This window comes from Aegilops tauschii, chromosome 3 (assembly GCF_002575655.3).
Source record: "Aegilops tauschii subsp. strangulata cultivar AL8/78 chromosome 3, Aet v6.0, whole genome shotgun sequence".
In the NCBI taxonomy this organism is placed as follows: Eukaryota; Viridiplantae; Streptophyta; class Magnoliopsida; order Poales; family Poaceae; genus Aegilops; species Aegilops tauschii.
This window is the reverse complement of record NC_053037.3, coordinates 236570908-236590058: the sequence shown is the minus strand read 5'-3', so window position 1 is coordinate 236590058 and position 19151 is coordinate 236570908. Positions and strand designations below refer to the sequence as shown.

General features: G+C 46.7%; 1 protein-coding gene across 2 annotated transcripts; it reads right to left on the bottom strand.

Moving 5' to 3' along the window:
- Window positions 1–2945: 2945 nt before the first annotated feature.
- LOC109757280 (fimbrin-2) lies at window positions 2946–13698 on the bottom strand. 2 transcript variants are annotated; one of them, XM_020316103.4, is made up of 14 exons: window positions 13434–13698; window positions 12822–13351; window positions 12562–12733; window positions 11850–11888; window positions 11677–11745; window positions 11455–11571; window positions 10887–11101; window positions 6062–6217; window positions 5778–5977; window positions 5278–5435; window positions 4106–4202; window positions 3748–3839; window positions 3319–3418; window positions 2946–3213 (listed from the first exon to the last, which is right to left on the bottom strand). In XM_020316103.4, coding segments are annotated over exons 1-14 (2034 nt in total). In that variant the 5' UTR covers window positions 13521–13698; the 3' UTR covers window positions 2946–3211. The 2 variants fall into 2 exon arrangements, with proteins under 2 accessions (XP_020171692.1, XP_020171691.1); XM_020316102.4 differs by having other exon boundaries at window positions 2946–3418.
- Window positions 13699–19151: the final 5453 nt, after the last annotated feature.

Genomic DNA, 19151 nt, shown 5'->3' with positions numbered 1-19151 from the left:
CGATTTCGTCCGCTTTTTGTCCGTTTGGGTCGGCCGCCCGCCTTGCGTCCGCCCTCTTTTAGATTTGGGTCGGCAGCGCGCCCAACACGCCGACCCATATGTGCCGGCGTGGCCGGCTGGCCGCCCAATATTTACATTGATTTGCATTCAAACATATTGTCAAATAACATAGTTTTACCGAATAAAAATATTATATTTTACAGGCCGAATACAAATAAAAATATTTCACATAGTTTTGCAAACGAATAAAAGAAGATACATCTATTGGTTGCCAACATGAACCCACATATGCTCAACCAAATCATTTTGCAGCTGCACGTGAGTTTTCCAATCACGCATGTCTTCCTGAAATTGGGTGAACTGTTCAAATGTTGCCGCTACTCCATGCTCAGGCACAACATTCTCACCCTGAAACTGAAACCCTTGATCGTACAGACGTTTCGGGCGCTCGTCTTCTACGATCATATTGTGCATGATCACACAAGCAGTCATCACCTCCCACAGTTTTTGTGTGCTCTAGGTATTAGCAGGATACTGAACGATGCCCCATCGAGATTGCAAAACACCAAAGGCATGCTCGACATCCTTCCTGGCACTCTCTTGCTCCTGGGCAAACCTTTTCCTCTTCTCTCCGACAAGGTTGGGTATTGTCTTGGCAATAGTGGTCCACTGAGGATAGATACCATCACCCAGGTAGTATCCTTTGTCGTAGTTGTGTTCGTTGACAGTAAAGTTCACCGGTGGGTTGTTGCCTTCGGCAAGCCTAGCAAACACCGGCGAGCGCTGAAGCACGTTGATATCATTGTGTGATCCAGCCATGCCAAAGAAAGTGTGCCAGATCCAGAGATCTTGAGACGCCACGGCCTCTAATATGACAGTGCAAGCCCTGACACGTCCCTTATACTGCCCTTGCCAAGCAGAAGGACAATTCTTCCACTCCCAGTGCATGCAGTCTATGCTGCCAAGCATCCCTGGGAAGCCCCTTCTGGCATTCATCGCCAACAAACGGGTTGTATCTTCAGTCGTCGGCTCTCTCAAGTACTCAGGGCCAAACACAGCAATAACAACCTTGCAGAACTTATACAGGGACTCTAGGCATGTAGACTCACTCATACGGACGTACTCATCAATGAGATCACCGGGCACTCTGTATGCAAGCATTCAGATGGCGGCAGTGCATTTCTGATAAGAGGAGAAACCGATCTTGCCAACGGCATCCTCTTTGCACTCGAAATAGTCATCATAGCCGACCACCCCCTCTCTAATACGATTGAACAGATGCCTACTCATGCGGAAACGGCGGCGGAATTTTTGATGTTTGAACAACGGATTTGTTGTATCAAAATAGTCCTTCCAAAGAAGGAAATGCCCGCTCTCTCAGTTGCGATTCAACGCCGGAAGGTGGCTCGGAATGGAGCCATGAAACAACGGCCGCTGGCTGTTGAGGTGGTGATGGACCAACACGGCAGCCAATATCTCCTCGTCGTTGGACGACGAATCGTCGGAGTCGCAAAGGAAATTGTGGAAAAAGAACTCATCGACGGAGTCCATTTTCGTACCTTGGCAAACTGTCCAACAGCTTGCGGGCGTCGAAGAAGGAGACGGCCGGCGAGGGGAGTCGCGGCGCGCACGGACCAGCTAGCTGCCCTGCCGACATTCGACGAGTGGGCCGGCGTCCAACGAGTGTGCCGGTGAGGATCTGGCCGGGGCGGCGAGGCGGCCTCTTGGTCGCGGGCGGCTGTGCGGTTGGGGGAGCGGCGGTGGGAAACAGTTTGCTCCCCGGCAGCAAGACGACGAGGGGAGTGAGCGGCGTTGCTGGGCGGATGTGGAGGCGGCGGCAGCTGGCAGAGTCGCCGGCAAAAAAGGGCGGCGGCGTCGGCGACGAAGGAGGCGGGCGAGGGTTGCTGTTGGCTGGGGGTGGGGGGAGGCCAATGAGCCACTGACCAGCGGGCCCGGGGAGAGGAGAAGGCGAGCGTGCGCGCGTCCGTCGCGTGTCCGCGCCGACGCAAATCCGGATCAAAAATGGGCCGGGAATGGGTCGCCCGCGGACGAAAAACGAACGCGCGTCCGTTTGGGTCGGCGCGTTGGGCCGACTTTTCTGTCCGCGCCGACCCAAATGGACGTCGGCGGACGAAATGGGTCTCCCTATTGGAGTTGCTCTTAGTGTGAAACAAGGGACAAGTCCACCCTCGATGTGGCAAAGACGTTTGACATCTTGCGCAGAATGCGCATGAAGCTTCTCAAAAGATCTAGTCCATTCAATTGGACACCCAAGGCCGAGCAAGCACTCCAAGAAATGAAGACCTATCTCACCGCACCACCAGTCTTGGTGACACCCACGGCCTGAGGAACCTTTATCCCCAGGTTGTCACTGTTGTCCTCGTGGCGGAACGAGAGGATGGGCTTCAGCCCTACAAACTCATTTTAAGGTTCTCTCTAAAATCAAGGTTTTAAATAGCTTTTTATGCAGCATCGCAAGGAGGTCTGAGCTACCATGGAAGCTATTTACAATAGTATTTACACACTAGCAAAGTAAGAAATAAAGAGAATCCATTTAACTAATTAACATATGAGTAGGTGATTTATTTTATTGCCAAGTTGAGTCATAATGAGTGTTGGTGAGAGTCGCCAGCAGGCCAAAAAGGTAAAACAATCTCCAGAAAGATTGGATGTTGTTTTCTAATGTTATTTAGTTACACATATGTGATCATTTTGGATTAAATTTACATATATAAATGACTGCATGCTATTTTCTGTCGTTGTACACTAATTAGGTAATAGCTTCAGCTATAGCTGGTAGCAAGCCATGCCAAAATAGCACAGCTATTTGGCGCTTATAGCAACACAAAGTGACATAGCAATTTAAATCATTGCCAAAAATTACTACATGAGTCACCGACGTCGCCTGAGCAAAATTGCTCAACAAACTAATCAATGTGGTTGGATTTTGAATAAACAACTGCTACCAATTTATAATATAAAGCGGGGCGAAAGCCTTTTTCGGTAATAAACAACTGCCGCTATATGATGTTACATATACTTGCTACCTGTGTCAATATTTACAGGATGTTGTACATTACTCACCAAATCAATTTGCACACTACAGAACCTCAAATGAAACAAACAAAACTCTTTCACCATTCTCCCCTTCATTCTTGAATGCGTCTGCTCTCCAATTTATAGCAAAGAATCAAGAATATAGAATCTCGAGTCCTGAAATAGCAGTCAGACCATGCAATTTCATCTATCTAGTTCCGCTATCATCAATTGATGATTCAGATGCTGAGTCATCTGAAGTTGAGATAGAACTTGTCTCACACAAACTACTGTTGTCAGCGTCCAGTGAATATGATGTTGGCCTTTTCAAATGCCAATACATGATGCTTGCTGTCAAAGTCAGCATCATCTTCTGGTTGACCTGAGACAAATTGCCAAAATCATATTGCAAATGTTAATTAGTTGATATCACAAGAGAATATGGTCCAACATGGCGCACTACTTGAGGCTGCTTGGATAGACTAGCAAGCGGGGCATCACACCACCAAAATGATCTAGTTTTTTCTCTAAAAAATGCAATATATGCTTAACTCCCAACATTGGTGTAATTCGGCTTACTTGGTGTAATTCAGCTTACTTACAGCTGATGATTCAGGGTCGGAGGGAGTAATAAACATTCACAAACTTAATCTGCAAGTAACACTGTATGAAACTAGTTTTGGCTTCCAAGAATTCAATCAAATGCCTCACCTCCATTATATCCTCTGGCAACAAGAAGATGGAGCAACCAAGCTTTCTAGCCACAGAGATAATGTAGGAAGCATTCATTTGTTTTTCTTCATCTGTGCCGAAACCATATAAAATTTTAGTTAACAAGCTCTGAAAAGCATACACAGTACTAGTAAATCTAGTGATCTGTAAATAACACTGGCGATATAAATAAGTGTGTCTATAATGTGTTGCCTATCACTATGAGGATATAATACAAGGGGAAATGGTATATACTTTCATAATAAAACAAGGCATACTGAATTTCTATGCACTAGCATTTCTTAATTGAAAATTGGATAGGAGATTTTCGGACTCATAGAGACATGAGACATCCAACCTTTTTCTCCTTTGGTTACAAGGCTCCAATTCACAACGCGAGGCTCCACAGCACTTAGTAAGTTGACAAAAAATATGCCACTTGAAAGGCTTCTATCCTGCAATTAGTACTTGTGGTTTATCGTACAAACCCTGAACAGCAAATTAGGGGAAGATACAGCGATATGGACACTGATGCTTGACATATTGTTAGAAGTGATAGTGACAGTAGTTCCTCGTGCAAATAGTGGCCCTTCAGACTAGCATTATTACACTTCACAGTTACATTATTGAAATGTACTCCCTCTGTTCCAAATTATAAGATGGTCTATCATATATCCGAATTATAAGACGTTTTGGATATTTCAATATGGACTACATACAGACTGAAATGAGTGAACAAACACATAATAACATGTCTACATACATCCGAACATCTTATAATACTGAACGGAGGGAGTAGGAGATTATTCTGGATTTATGATAGAACCTAAATGAGAAATATAGCATAAGTGAATAGTTGGAGATTATTCGGAAATGCCTGTTGGAGCTCTTTTTTTGAAAAAAAAAACAAAAATTGTATTTTCAAGTTTCAAAAAAATCTGAAAAAACTACACATGAACCTACAGATGTATGCTATATTTCTGTATATTTTCATGATGATAAGATTTACACAAAAAAATCATGTATTTCTACCACATGAACTATTCACTATAAAAGTCAGTTTTTTTTTTTGTGCAGCTCACACCAAAGCTTATTTCATCATGAAATTTTACAGGAATCTAGTATACATCTCTATGTTCATGTACATTTTTTTCAGAAATTTTAATACTTCAAAATTTTCGAGAAACTCCAAAACTCCACTCTCGGGATTATTCTTGATTTATGATAGGACCTAACTTAGACAAGATAGCATAAGTGCATGCGGCAATTTAGTTCATGCCTTCATACTACTTTAAGAACAAACTGTAACTCATCCCAAGCACAAAATTCAATTGACTGTCCTGATTAGAATATGTATATATTATGAGTGCATATTTATATCTGTAAATTATACAACGAGATCGTTGTAATGAAGAATATTCTGCAGGAAACTCACATAAAGAAATGATAAAGCAACTTGGCAGACTGTAAAATGATACGATATTTTCAAAGCATGATGTGCATTAATAAAACATATTGAAGTATACAAACCTTGAAACTTCCCATTTGAGACTGTCTTCCAGAATCCTTAACCTTTTTGTTAGCCCATAATAGTATGTCATTATCTGTGATCTCCTTCCCATTCGAATGAAATCTAAGATTCTTCAGCAGTTGTAGTATGTTGTACCGCATCAATTGCCAGAGAAAAGCTGCCGGGGAGGGGGGGGGGGGGGGGGGGGTGCCTTGTCATCGTATGATCAACTGGAAAGTTAAATGGAATACTGTGTGTGCAAAGGAATTGTACAAAGCAACAATGGTACATTGATATTTGGAATTTCTGTTCAGCAAAACCAGTTAATCAACCAAAAATTAACACATATCATGAATATCTAGTTGATTATTATAAATTTACTAATCTCTGAAGGCATGATTATTTGTATAAATAATGGCCCAATTGGTATGTTACATCTAAGTACATTTGCTCACCTCCTAGTTATGTGCAAAATTTAAGTACATTTTATTATTTGCAACTGAATGAAAAAACCACTTGCCTAATATCAATTTCTTGTTTCCTTGCACAATATCATGACCAGCAATATTCACCAAGGAAAATTTTATTTCCTTTCCTATCTTCAGAACTTGATTACAGTTTTCAACTTTTCTGAATGGAAGTTTTATTGGGGGCCGGTTTGCAAACTTCCAATTAACTGAACCAGGAGCAACCTTATCCATGACCTCAAGGAGCACCCATCTATCGTCCCACAAGGAAATATGAAAGATAGAATCAGCTTCATTTTAACAGAAGAGTTAGATATAGACGATGAGTATGGCCTACCCATTTCTAAGATCTTCGAATACATTGTTTATATATGTAGAAATTCCAAGGCTGTTAATCCATAGCCTAAATGACCTCTCTTCCCTTGAAACTTGAGCATCATCAGATACTCCATCCACAAACGAAACTTGTTTCATTTGTTTCGACAACCCATTCCTGCAATAAAAGGACTACGGTTATAAAGTTTAGGCTGTCAAAACAGTGCACTACCAAGTACAAGCATCAGATTTTCATTTAGGCTTCTGTAGCATGTGTTGTGACGCCCGGATAATTAAGCTACAGCAGCCCTCTGCTAATGATGCCACGTCACTTCGATTACTGTTGCTAATCTCGCGTTAGTTCGAAACCGATTCAAGTCCAAATTCAAAATCAAGCAAACAATAAAAGTATTCAACTATTAAAACTAAAATGTTCATCATGTGGCTAATAATCCCTAACTAGTTTTGGTGGTGGAACCAACCTTTTACAAAGTGTTTAAATGCCCTAAACTAATTAAAAACAATGGCTAAAATAATAATTTAATTTCTTTTGAAAGTATAAAAATATTAAACTAATTTATTTTGGGTCCAAACTAGGTTTGGCAGTGGCCTATTTTGATGATACTAATTTAGGTGCTAACTTGGTATTTTAAAGAAACTAAAATAAAACAGAAAAGAATAAATAAATGAAAAAGGAAAATAAACAAAAACAAAAAAAGGGGAAACCCCGCTGGGCCAACCGGCCCAGCTAGTTGGCCAACCGCCCGGCCCGCTGCCCCCGCTTAACCCCCCCCCCCAGCTGGGCCTCGGCCCAGCAGGCTACAGGGCCGCCAGGCCGGCCCAACCGCGCCCGCTACTACTCCCCTCGGGCGCCAGAAACCTTAGCCCCTCTCTCCCCCACTACCCCACGACCCCCACTCTCTCTCGCTCGTTCCTCTCCCCTCCCGTGATCCAGATCAGGATCGACCCGATCTCCCCGCCTGGCGCCGCCCGACGCCGCCCGGCGCCACCCCCGTTTGCCGGACCTCCCCATCGGACTTCCCGTCCCCGACTCTCCCTCGCCGGCTTCGTCGCCCGCCACCTCGCCGCTGGATCGACGCCCCGCCGCCTGCCGTCGACACTCGCCTCCCCGACCCCCTCCCCGGCGGACTCCGTCGAGCCTCGCCGGCGAACCCCTACATCGGGGGTGAGCGAAACTCCCCTCTCCTCTCTGTCTCCCTCGCACACGTGTCCCTAGTCCATCACCGCGGTCGACGCACTCCGCGCACGCCCCTGACCATCGCCCTGTACGCGCGCCGACCGCGCTCACCGTGGCCTCGCCTCGCCCGGCGTGCCGTCACGCACGCCCGCAGTCGCGTCGAGCCGCACCCGCCGTGCTGCTCCTTCCTGGAGCGCTCACACCTGCCGTGGCCCGCACCACCACAGCCTCCCCTGCTGCCTCCATCGCCGCCCGCTGCCGTCTTCCCCTGTCGCTCCCGATGCGTGCTTGCTACTGCTCCGCTCGCTCGACGCCACTACACCGTCGTCCCGCGCGCTCGCCCGCAGCTCGCCCCGCCGGCCGCACGCTAGCGCCCGCGCGCGCCCCCTCTGCCGCACTTGGCAACCGCCCGGCCTCGCCCCGTTCCGCTCGCCCGCGCCACCCACAGCTGTGCGTGCCATCGCCCTGCCTCCGCCCCGCGGCGGCCCTGCCGCTGCTCCACACCGGCGCGCCGCCCTGGCCCCCCTGCTCCCTGCGACCGCCCTACCGTGGTCGCCGGCGCCCCGCAGCGCCCAAGTCGGGTGCGCCCCGCGGGCCAGTGCCCGTTCGGGCTGTGCCCGATAGCCCAGCACCCGATTGCCCCCCTGGCCCAATGACAAGTGGGGCCCAGCCCCTGGAACGTTTTAAAAAAGGATTAAAAATAGTAATAATAAAAATAAATTTAATTAATTAATTAGCTAAATTAATTAACTTAATTAATCCTATTTAGTTAACCTAATTAACTATTGTTAATTAATTAAATAGTAATTAGATTAGTTAAATCCTAATTAGAATTAACAGAGTATGACCTGTGGGACCCACACATCAGATTGACTCAGTCAACGCCCTGTTGACTGCTGGCGTCATGCATACACTATTCTGGATAATGTTGATTTAAAATAATTAAGTAAATTTTAAAAATAATGAAATCTTTTAAAATTAATATAAAATAAATCGTAGCTCAGATGAAAAAACTTTGTACATGAAAGTTGCTCAGAACGACGAGACGAATCTGAATACGCAGCCCGTTCGTCCGCCACACATCCTTAGTATAGCAAACTCGCAACTTTCCCCCTCCGGTTCATCTGTCCGAAAACGCAAAACACCGGGAATACTTTCCCGGATGTTTTCCCCCTTCGCCAGTATCGCCTAGTACCGCGTTAGGTCACCCTAGCACCGCGTATTGCCATGTTATGCTTTGTGTTGCTTTGATTGCTCTATTATTTATTGTGTTCCCCATCCGTTATTTCTTTCCGGTAGACCCCGAGACTGCCGGCGACCCCCAGTTCGACTACGGTGTTGACAACCCTTCTCTTTCCAGAGCAACCAGGCAAGCCCCCCCTTGATCACCAGATATCGCCTATTCCTTCTCTCTACTGCTTGCATTAGAGTAGTGTAGCATGTTACTGCTTTCGGTTAATCCTATTCTGCTGCATAGCCTGTCATTGTTGCTACAATTGTTGATACCTTTACCTGCTATCCTAATGCTTAGTATAGGATGCTAGTGTTCCATCAGTGGCCCTACACTCTTGTCCGTCTGCCATACTATACTACTGGGCCGTGATCACTTCGGGAGGTGATCACGGGCATATGCTATATACTTTATACTGTTACATTACTTATGATACTCTTCGGAGATGGGGGCTAAAGGGGCAGGTGGCTCCATCCCGGTAGAGGTGGGCCTGGGTTCCCGACGGCCCCCGACTGTTAGTTTGTGGCGGAGCGACAGGGCAGGTTGAGACCACCTAGGAGAGAGGTGGGCCTGGCCCTCGTCGGCATTCGCGGATACTTAACACGCTTAACGAGTTCTTGATATTTGATCTGAGTGGCCATTTGGTCTATACGCACTAACCAACTACGCGGGAACAGTTATGGGCACTCGGCGTCGTGGTATCAGCCGAAGCCTTCGTGACGTCAGCGACTGAGCGGCGCGCGCCGGATTGGACTGGAACGCCTGCTAGGCTAGGTCTGCTTCCGGCCGCGTTCACAACGTGCAGGTGTGCAATGGGCGATGGGCCCAGACCCCTGCGCCATAGGATTTAGACCGGCGTGCTGACCTCTCTGTTGTGCCTAGGTGGGGCTGCGACGTGTTGATCTTCCGCGGCCGGGCATGACCCAGAAAAGTGTGTCCGGCCAAATGGGATCGAGCGTGTTGGGTTATGTGGTGCACCCCTGCAGGGAAGTTTATCTATTCGAATAGCCGTGATCTTCGGTAACAGGACGACTTGGAGTTGTACCTTGACCTTATGACAACGAGAATCGGATACTTAATAAAACACACCCTTCCAAGTGCCAGATATAAACCGGTGATCGCTCTCTAACAGGGCGACGAGGAGGGGATCGCCGGGTAGGTTTATGCTATGCGATGCTACTTGGTGAACTTACCATCTACTCTCTTCTACATGCTACAAGATGAAGGTGGCCTGAAGCGTAGTCTTCGACAGGATTAGCCTAGGAGCCAGACGCCACCGTCGACGACGACTCCTACTACACTGGAGGTGACTACTACTATGTGCAGGCCGCTGATGACGACCAAGAGTAGTTTAGGAGGATCCCAGGCAGGAGGCCTGCGCCTCTTTCGATCTGTATCCCAGTTTGTGCTAGCCTTCTTAAGGCAAACTTGTTTAACTTATGTCTGTACTCAGATATTGTTGCTTCCGCTGACTCGTCTATGATCGAGCACTTGTATTCGAGCCTTCGAGGCCCCTGGCTATTATGATGCTTGTATGACTTATTTATGTTTTTAGAGTTGTGTTGTGATATCTTCCCGTGAGTCCCTGATCTTGATCGTACACGTTTGCGTGCATGATTAGTGTACGATTAAACCGGGGGCGTCACACCAATGCTGCTCCCTAGTTAAGAGATATGACGAAAGTATTTGCTGAATAGGCCCATAATAATAGCACATCTACAGCGGCGACGGGGTACTACATATGGTTTTACTGGCCAGGAATATTTGTACATTATCTAGTTACAATGTTTGCCGTGCTCAGCTTGCTCAGTTGTCTTGCACAAGGACGACTGTATATTGATTCTTCGCAATCCTTTTCTGTGCTAGGGAAACTTCTGCAAGCAAACGGGCTCTTCTCTCGAAATCTTTGTGCGGGTCTCATTCTCATGCACAAAATATTATGTCATGTGAATGGTAACAAAACAATCTCTTATTTGTAGGAGCACACATAGTTCAATCAACGAGAAAAATAAAAAGAAAAAATGGTTCTATTGTCTTCTGATGTCTGACTGTTCCCTACAAACATTGTTTCACCTTCATTCTCAGCAATAAAAGGAAAACTTCAGAGTTGAGAGTTTTCCTGGGAACTAGTGGTGGACAGGTGAGAGAACGTTAACAACATAATGCTACCAGTTTGTACAAGATGTTGTTTTTTAAGTGAATGTCATAGTATGTTACCAAGAACAGTAGCAGATAGCAAGGACTAAATAAAAGCAAATCTACAGGATGAAGAACTATCACATGCTAACAGCAGTTATTAGAAAAAAAATTGGTCTTCGGTATCCCAATGTGATAAACATCAATGGAAATGTGAGTTCTTCAGCAAATTGTACCTTAAGTATATAAATTCTGAGCTGAAGGGGTGCTCATAATACATACCTTTTTTGAAAAATATGAGCCACAAAGGCGAGATTTAGATTTTGTAAACCATCAACTATGTCTTTCGGGGCCAGATATCTTTTGCAGCCCATCCTATCCGCATGCTCAAGAACTAATCTTGCTCTATGAAGAAGATCTTTTACTGACATTGGCGATGGCTTAGCACTGCATTCTGGAGCCAGGACATTTAACAAGCAAGCGTATGCCTCACTGTCCTGGGTTTTCATGTGACCAAGGTAAATATATATTAATTCCTCATACAGGACCGCAGTTCGAACTAAAAAGCATGATAGATGGATTGATCTTCATCATTTATTAACATTCTTACTGTATACTCCCCTTAACCAGATAGAATTTCAAGTCAAGAATCGAAAACGAGATCAATGGTGAAGGGGCAAAAGTATTTGAAAGTTATGATGATTATTAAAACCATAAGAACTTAGTTGAAAGAGAAGTGAAATAGCTCAGTTATATAGTTTTTGGAACATATGTAGCACAGCTTGCGAAATTGCATTTATGTGTTAAATATTTAAATGTGTAAGGGGTCTAGCAGCTAACATGAGCATACTTTTATATCCGATGAAAAATTTGTTACTGTTCTCTGGAAACCTCCTTTCTTCAGCTGAAAGTTCATCCACCTTAGTAGTATTTTTTCAGGAGAAAGGCTCATAAGCTCCTCCATCTCCTGCAATTTTACATGAAACCATTGACAGTGTGTTACTCTCACTAGCATATTACACATACCAAATAGTCTCCAAAGTGCATTATAATGAACTGAAATTAGGACTACCTGGCTGTCTTGAACCAATTCGACCAACTGAGGTGTGCTCTTCAGGTTTACATCTGCCAATAGTTGTATCTGGTAGTCATTGTAACAACACGTTATCACAGATAGTATCATACATAAAACAGACACAATGTTGCCCACACAAATAGACAAATGTAACAAAGATATGAAGTTACCTTGATAATCTGAGATATCAGCCCTAGGATAAGATGAGGCTGCAAGCAGTAAGAGAAAGCTTTGGTAAGCTCATTATACAAGAATTCTTCATGTAAAAAAAGAGTGAAAAGATAAAACTACAAATGAAAAATACATGCTAGAACCAGAGCTTAGATCTGAACAAACAATTAAGTAGATGATGCACTGGGGTATAGAAACAAGTTCAATGGCAATAAATAAGAACACAGAGGTATGCCAAGTATTTCTGTATCCTGAAGTAGAATGCAGTGGTACACTGGAGGATATGAAGCATGTCATGTGTGCCAAATTATCAGTGTGACACGGACTGAAACTTGATTTATTCTTTCACAGTAAGTTTGCCGCAAATTTCAACTATCTTGTCAGTCATAACAAAAGGGCACAGGAGCAATCAAATCAACCATGGGTTACCCCTCGCTACTTTTTTGATATATAAATGATTGTTCCATCGTGTTCCAATGATAACCACCAGTAAGTGCATCTATAAAGCAACAAAAGTAGAGAGAACCAACACAGGGTGCTTTACAGTCGTGTACATCACATGGACTTAACTCCACTGTGTCCCTCTACAACATCAGAATGAACAAGTACCCAAGTAAAAAGAACGGACTGAAAGTCACCTTTACTCTGAATATCATGTAATGCGATGATGTCACAAAAAAGTAAGAAAAATAGAAACAGGGAGAGTCCTACCCTCCCCTCTGCGAGATCCTGCGTGCCGATATTGACAACAGTGCAGCCGATGGCCTTGGCAGAGTTGAGACAGAGGGTGTGGTTCTCGTTTTTCTCCCACAAGTTAAGCAGCCTCTTGGTGTTGATAGCACGCTCGTCGATGGTCCCCGGCACGGCCAAGTTGATGAGCTTACTGGACCAAAAAGCCGAAAAGGATTGGAACCAGATCAGAGCAAAAAAAAAATAATTCAGTGGATCGAAAGCACAAATCAGGAGCACACCATAGCAACACGCCGTCTTTAGTGAGGTGGAAGAGCTGGTCGGTGGCCGGATCGACGGGCAGCGCGTTCTTGAGGAACGGATCCTCGGCGAGGTAGGCATTGATGTGGCCCACGTAGGAAGCCTTCTCAGATTCGCTGATGGTGTGCAGCAGCGTGGTGGTGGACGCCGTGAGGAAGGCGGCAGACGAGGAGGAGGAGCGCTTAATGCCTTGGCCGCCGTCGCGCTCGCGCGCCTTCTTCCCGCCCTTGAGCCGCAGTTGCATCTCGGCATAGACGCGCAGGAAGAGCTCAAAGTTGACGTCGAGCTGCGGTTTCTCGTCGGCGCGGGAGATAGCCGTGAGCACGGAGGACCACTCCTTGTCCGTGAGCGCCGGCTTGGGCGGCGAGCTGTTCTCTTTCCCGGCGTCCCCGCGCAGCGGTTCCCCTTTACCGGCGGCCATAGCGGTGGGGCTCCCCAGGCAGGTCAGCGCGGCGGGGAGGTCCCGCAGCCTCAGCCTGCCGGTGGGCGCCGTGTCCCGCAGCCCCGCATACTGCCGAACAAGATCGAAAAACGCAGTCACAAACACCACCGCCAGCGCGAAGGAAGATGAAGGGCAGAGAGCGCCCGCGTACCTGTGCCTGGAGCGCGCGGAGGTCCGCCTGCGTGAAGCGGCGCTGCAGGTAAGGGTCGGACACGACGACCAGCCCGTCGAATCCCATCGAGTCCCCTGCTCCGCGGCGGCGGCAGCTCCCAGTCCGTGGGCGGCGTTAGGTGGGATGCGCGAGTCGAGACGGTGGCCAGTGTCTGAGGTGGAGCGTTGGTTCAAACTAAAGGAAAGGATGGGGTGGATGATTAAGGAGGGTCCCAGTCCAATAGAAAGAAGGAAGTGTGGAGCCTTCATGAGAGAGTGGACAAAGCGGAGGGGATTCAAATCTTTCCGGGTCACTGCGAGCTGGTCCCCGACCGTTGCTGTTCGTGAAAGTGGAAGTACCAGGAGAGGAGGTTGGGTACCACTCACTCTCACGCTACAGTGGCTACCGGGGGATGTCACTAATTGAGATTCCAGCTAATGCTCTTGCAAGCTGTGGCTAAGATTGGAGTCCAAATGCAGTTGTTTTGCAGTTGTGCTGCTACAGCTGCGGCAGCTGCTGAAACATGCTGAAATGATCAAAATGCCCTTGGTTGTCCTCTAGATTGAGCTTGAAGATAATTGTACCTCTAATGACTCGATTATGAGATGTTTTTGCTGGTCAGCATCGTTGGCCCCCCGCCGGGTAGTTCGCTCGGGCGAGACCAGTATGCCCGCGCGTACTCGGTAGGGACAACGTCATTTGCACCCTATCGAGTTGCTTTGGTCGTGTGAGGCTCATGCCTGGGGCATGCCCGGCTATGCGTGCGCGTCCCGGACGGCTCAGTGGCCTTGGCCTCACAACGTGTGTGTCACCTCGGGCGTTCAAGAGGTGCCTGCTCGGGCTCTCTGCCCATCCAACTGTTCAGTTGTCCTGCCCGACTGTGCATGCGTGCATGCCAGACAGCTCTGTGTGTTGGCCTCGCATCGCACGAGCTGTCTCACATGGTCGAGAGGCCCTTGCTCGGGCGGCCTAGCCACCCGGTTGTTCGGTTCCCCTACTCAGGCTTATTTCTCGCTCGGGATGCCCCGTTGTCCTCGTCCCGGTATGTCCTAGGTAGGTGGGCGTTGGCGGGTGGGTGCTCGATGTGTGGTATGTCGGTTTGTTGTGGTGCGTGGGGTGTTCTTGGTATATAACGGATGGTGGTCTTCTTCTCCCCTACTTGCCCCTCACACCATTCTCTTTTCGTACTGCGAGGGCTTCTTCAAGCTTTCTCTGTGTTGGTGCTTTGTTCGCCATCGGAGGCGTCCGGCGCCCGTTGGCTTTTTGTGCCTTCTATTGACGTTAGTGATGTTCGAGGTGGGTTGCTTCTTCACTATGATGCTCGTGATGTTTTCTCCCTCTTTCTCGGTGTTTGTTGCATTTGGTTTCCTCTGCGCCTCTTCTTCTCGCTCGCCGTCCTTTTTCTTTTCTCTCCTCTCGGTTGCAGCTCCTCTTGGTGGTTATTTGTTCTTCGTTTTTGTTTGTTCTTAGGCCTGCTTGCTATTGTTGGAGGTTGGACGCTTCTCCGCTCTGTTGCTCCTTTTGTTATCTTCTTTCTCCCTTGGGGTTTTCTACATTTGGGGTTTTTAGGTCTGATTGTCCCCGCGCGCTTTCGATTCCTTGTGTCCTTAACGTTGTTTCCAGCTTTACGTGTCATTTCAGGATCAGGCACTTCCTCGTCTTCAAGGTTCTTCATGGATAAGGATGGTTTCAGCGTCATTGTGTTTGGCCTTTATGGCACGGAGGTCGTCTCTGAGTGCGACTAGCACGAACAAAGTTTGGTATGATCCAAGTGGTTGTTCCTGTTTGTTAGGTTGTCCACTTGGTGCCACCATGCCTTCAACCGTGTGCTTATGTAACACCCTAGATTTTTCACTCCTGGAAAATTCTTTTTCTATATTTGGCTTCTATCTTTTTCTTTTGGTGTTCTTGGATTTATTAGCACTCTTGTGTTTATGTGAGGATAAGTAAATTTCCTGGTTACTTTGACTTAGGGTTTTGCCTCCAAAACCCTAATTGTCATTTTTTTAAACCCTAAAGACCACCTTTGCACTGGACACCCATTCTCCCTTGCACCACAAATCCCCAAAATATTTGTAAGGTCCTGCAAATATCTTCACCACTTCCATCAAAAAAGCCACACACTTAAGTTAAATTTTGACCAGAGCGTCCATCCAGAGTTTCTGCCAAATCTGTTGACCTATGAAGCAAGTGCATTGTGCCCTCACCCTACGAAGCTAAAAAAATTCACAGACCATCATCCATACACATAAAGCCTATCCATAAATTTTGATCATTACCCAACCACCATAACTCCCTCCATAATTTTCCAAAGCTTGCATCCACACACCCACTTTGTGAAGGAAGTATATTTCGCACTCATCCATTTTCTCTCAAATTTGTCATGGTGATCAACCATGACAAAACACCACTGCCACCCAAAATTCATCAAATTCCACCACACCAAACTCCCAAAGTTTTTGGCCAAAAATTCAGCTTAGACATGAAGCACCACCTACGCTCATCCATATGGCCACAAATTTTGCATACACATTCATCATCATACCAAACAACACCACACTACAATTGAGCTTTGGTTACCACACCAATTTTAAATGGCCCCGTACAAAAACCTTGTTGTCAGAACACTTCTTGGATGTTCCAGTCAATTGTGATCCACCCCAGGACTCCAGTATTGAACACACGGCCCTAGATACACTGACCAACACACCAGACATGGTCTGGATAGACAAAGCCAGCCATGCCATGCCAGTGGTGACCACCACCCTGGCATGCCCATTTGGCGCTTTGTGCCCAATGCAGAGCACCTACAGTCGTCCCTAGCCACCCCACTGTGTCCTCTAGCTTCGCAATGCCTCTAGTAGCAAGACTATCGGTGTCAAAACCGGCAGATATCGGGTAGGGGGTCCCAAGCTATGTGTCATGGATCAATGGGTAACAGGAGACAGGGGACACGATGTTTTACCCAGGTTCGGGCCCTCTCTATCGAGGTAATACCCTACTTCCTGCTTGATTGATCCTGATGAATATAGGGTTACAAGAGTTGATCTACCTCGAGATCATATGTTGTGGTCTAAGACCTAAGGGTATGATGAGTAATGTCATAATATCTATCGACTAGCCTGGCCTCGGCTTATATAATGTACCAGAGGCCTAGGATAACAAGAGTCCTAGTCGAATACGCCGGTGGAGAGGATTCCTTGTCTTGATCACCAAGTCTTGTGGAATCTTCCTTGTGTATACATCGGTCGTCCGAACTGGCCCATGAGCAAACGGCCATGGGGGGTCCTTGGCCCAATCCAACTGATCGGGAGACGACGTGGTGAGTACCCCCTAGTCCAGGACACCGTCAGTAGCCCCCTGAACCGGTCTTCAAGTTGGGACGCTCCTCGATTCTTCCGAATTATTCTTCATCTTCGGTCGTCGGTCTTGAAAACTGGTTCAACAAATCATTTCATCTTCGATCTTGAGGATCGCCAAAGTGAATCCGAAGAGTTTAAATGTCGGGTATCCGAGGAGCCCCTTTAAGTTTCTGGCCTTTATCAATGCCTTGTTATTTTTATGCCACACCTCGGGTTTGAAGTTGTTCCCAGGCGGCAGTGTCCTCTTGCGTCCGAGCTCCAACGTCGGACTGTATCCGAAGAGTATTGTTACAGCTGAGCTCCAACGCCGAACTGCATCCGAGCTCCAGCGCCGGACTATGTCCAAGCTCCAACGCCGGACAATATCCGAGGTGCCATAGATCACCTTGGTTCAAAAAAGTTGAAGGAGTTTAGCCGAGCTTAATGCCGGAAATGCCCTCTATGGGGCCAGCCACTGGCGCCTGAGCTTTATGCCGGACTGCTTCCGAGGTGGTGCACCACCCCGACTGCGGGCCGATTTTTTGTCAATATTTTTGATTGGTGTAATTTATTCTCTGCCGAGATATATAGCCAATAGCCCTCAAGGTGTGTATCGGTCTAAAACCCGAGATGCACTTGAAGGAAAACATAAAACTACTGATCCTAGTAGCCCTTGAGACTCAGGTCGATTTGCAAAATCGGCCTGAGGATCAACTCCTAGCTTGGCAGCATACGTAGGAATAGAAACACAGTGTAATATATTAGAAATAATGATCGGCGGACAGGCCCCTGAGAGAGGGTTGTGAGAAGTCGCCGTGATATATTAGCTTGATGCCGGATAAGTCCCAGATGGTACTTAGTGTTGTCCGAAGACGCGCTTGCCCATAGTTCGGTCATGCCGAACACGGAGCACTTTGAATTCTCTGCATTGAATAATCAATGCAGTAGCCCCCGAGACACTGGTCGGGTGGCAACACCAAATCAGGGGATCGATGTACCCCTTTAATATTTATAAATAGTGAGCGCGAAGCCCAGTAGCCCCCGAGCCTTAATGTGGGCACGGGTGGCCGAATTAAGGATCGATATCCGTTTGACAGAAAAGTTTGTTGTGTTTAACACAAACTTCTCGGAAAGAGAATAAAGATCTCTTAAAAGAGCTTAGAGCTGGTCGAAATCGAGCTCGCCAAGGTAGGCCCCAAGGGGTTTAAAAGATGGATTGCAGTAAATGGATTTTACTCGCAATTTGTATGTGTAATGATTCTATGTATCCAAGTACTTTTCATCATTAATGCTCACATTGTACAATATTTTGTTGACCGACCATCGGCTTCAACCTCCTCGGCCAGTAGATGGGGAGTGTTTGTCCTACTTTATAAAGCCTGTATGAGGGCAAAGATTCACGGCAAACAAGGCAATCCGGCCATACAATTTTACAAACAAAGGTACACGGAGAGATATGTTATATGAAGAAATATCCTCCAAAGAAAATAGTTCCGCTTGGCCAAAATCTTAAGTCAAATTGATGCATATTTATGGCTTTATAACGATGATTGCTGAAGGAGGCCCTCGTATATTAAATAAAAACACTGATGATATGTTTATTTTGACTCCGTTGCGACCGTTTATCATTTGAATGTGGCCCATCGTCGGCTTCCACCCCATTGTAGATGCTATGCAGGGTGTTTTCGCAATAACAAAACAACCCTTAGCCGACGCCTCGGTGCCCGAAGGCGGTTGTGTTAGCGGAAACAAGGCAATCAGATATGCGGGCTTTATAACTTTCACCTAGTCATAGGAGCTTTAAACTGGGGAAGCTAGCTACGAGCCCCCGGTTAGTGTTCGGCGACAGCCGAGGTCAAGCCGTAAACACTTCGGCCAATGTTATGAATGGCCCGTCATTTAACATAGTCATCGGATCGCTGACCAGTTTACGCTTATTGTGACAGTCAGTTTTCGGCTTTCTCCACTTAGGTGCTTAACCATGCGAGCTGGAAGCACAATCGCAGTGGTTCTCCCTTTGCACACCTAGCCGAACAAAGCGGAACATAGGAGGCAAGCACAGGAGCTGGGCAACCCAACTATAGACCGAAGACGCAATTCGAAACCGATGCATATATAGCAATATCCGAGAATGTTTTCACCGAATCTCTAAAGGTGTCCGGCGTTGCACTGCGAGACTTATGCGGGAAACACACAAATCGATTAAAAGTGCCATAGGCTTGAAAAATCAAAAAACTTCAGTAAAAACTTGACGTCCGAACTAGATCAAGTGTTCGGTGCCAATCCGAAAATTGGTCTTAGAAAAAAATTGTGCTTCTGTCGTGCTTTAACATGACACATCCGATCTCAAAACTTCAAGCGGGTCAGCCTACGGCTT

What these genes read in the sequence shown, in the direction of transcription:
- LOC109757280 (XM_020316102.4), bottom strand. Translation starts at nt 13,520, where the DNA reads ATGGGATTCGACGGGCTGGTCGTCGTGTCCGACCCTTACCTGCAGCGC. An exon ending in TGATATCTCAGATTATCAAG is followed by an intron (nt 11,746 to 11,849) that starts GTAACTTCATAT and finishes AATGACTACCAG; the next exon opens with ATACAACTATTGGCAGATGT. An exon ending in CTCAAATGGGAAGTTTCAAG is followed by an intron (nt 4,203 to 5,277) that starts GTTTGTATACTT and finishes TACTAATTGCAG; the next exon opens with GATAGAAGCCTTTCAAGTGG.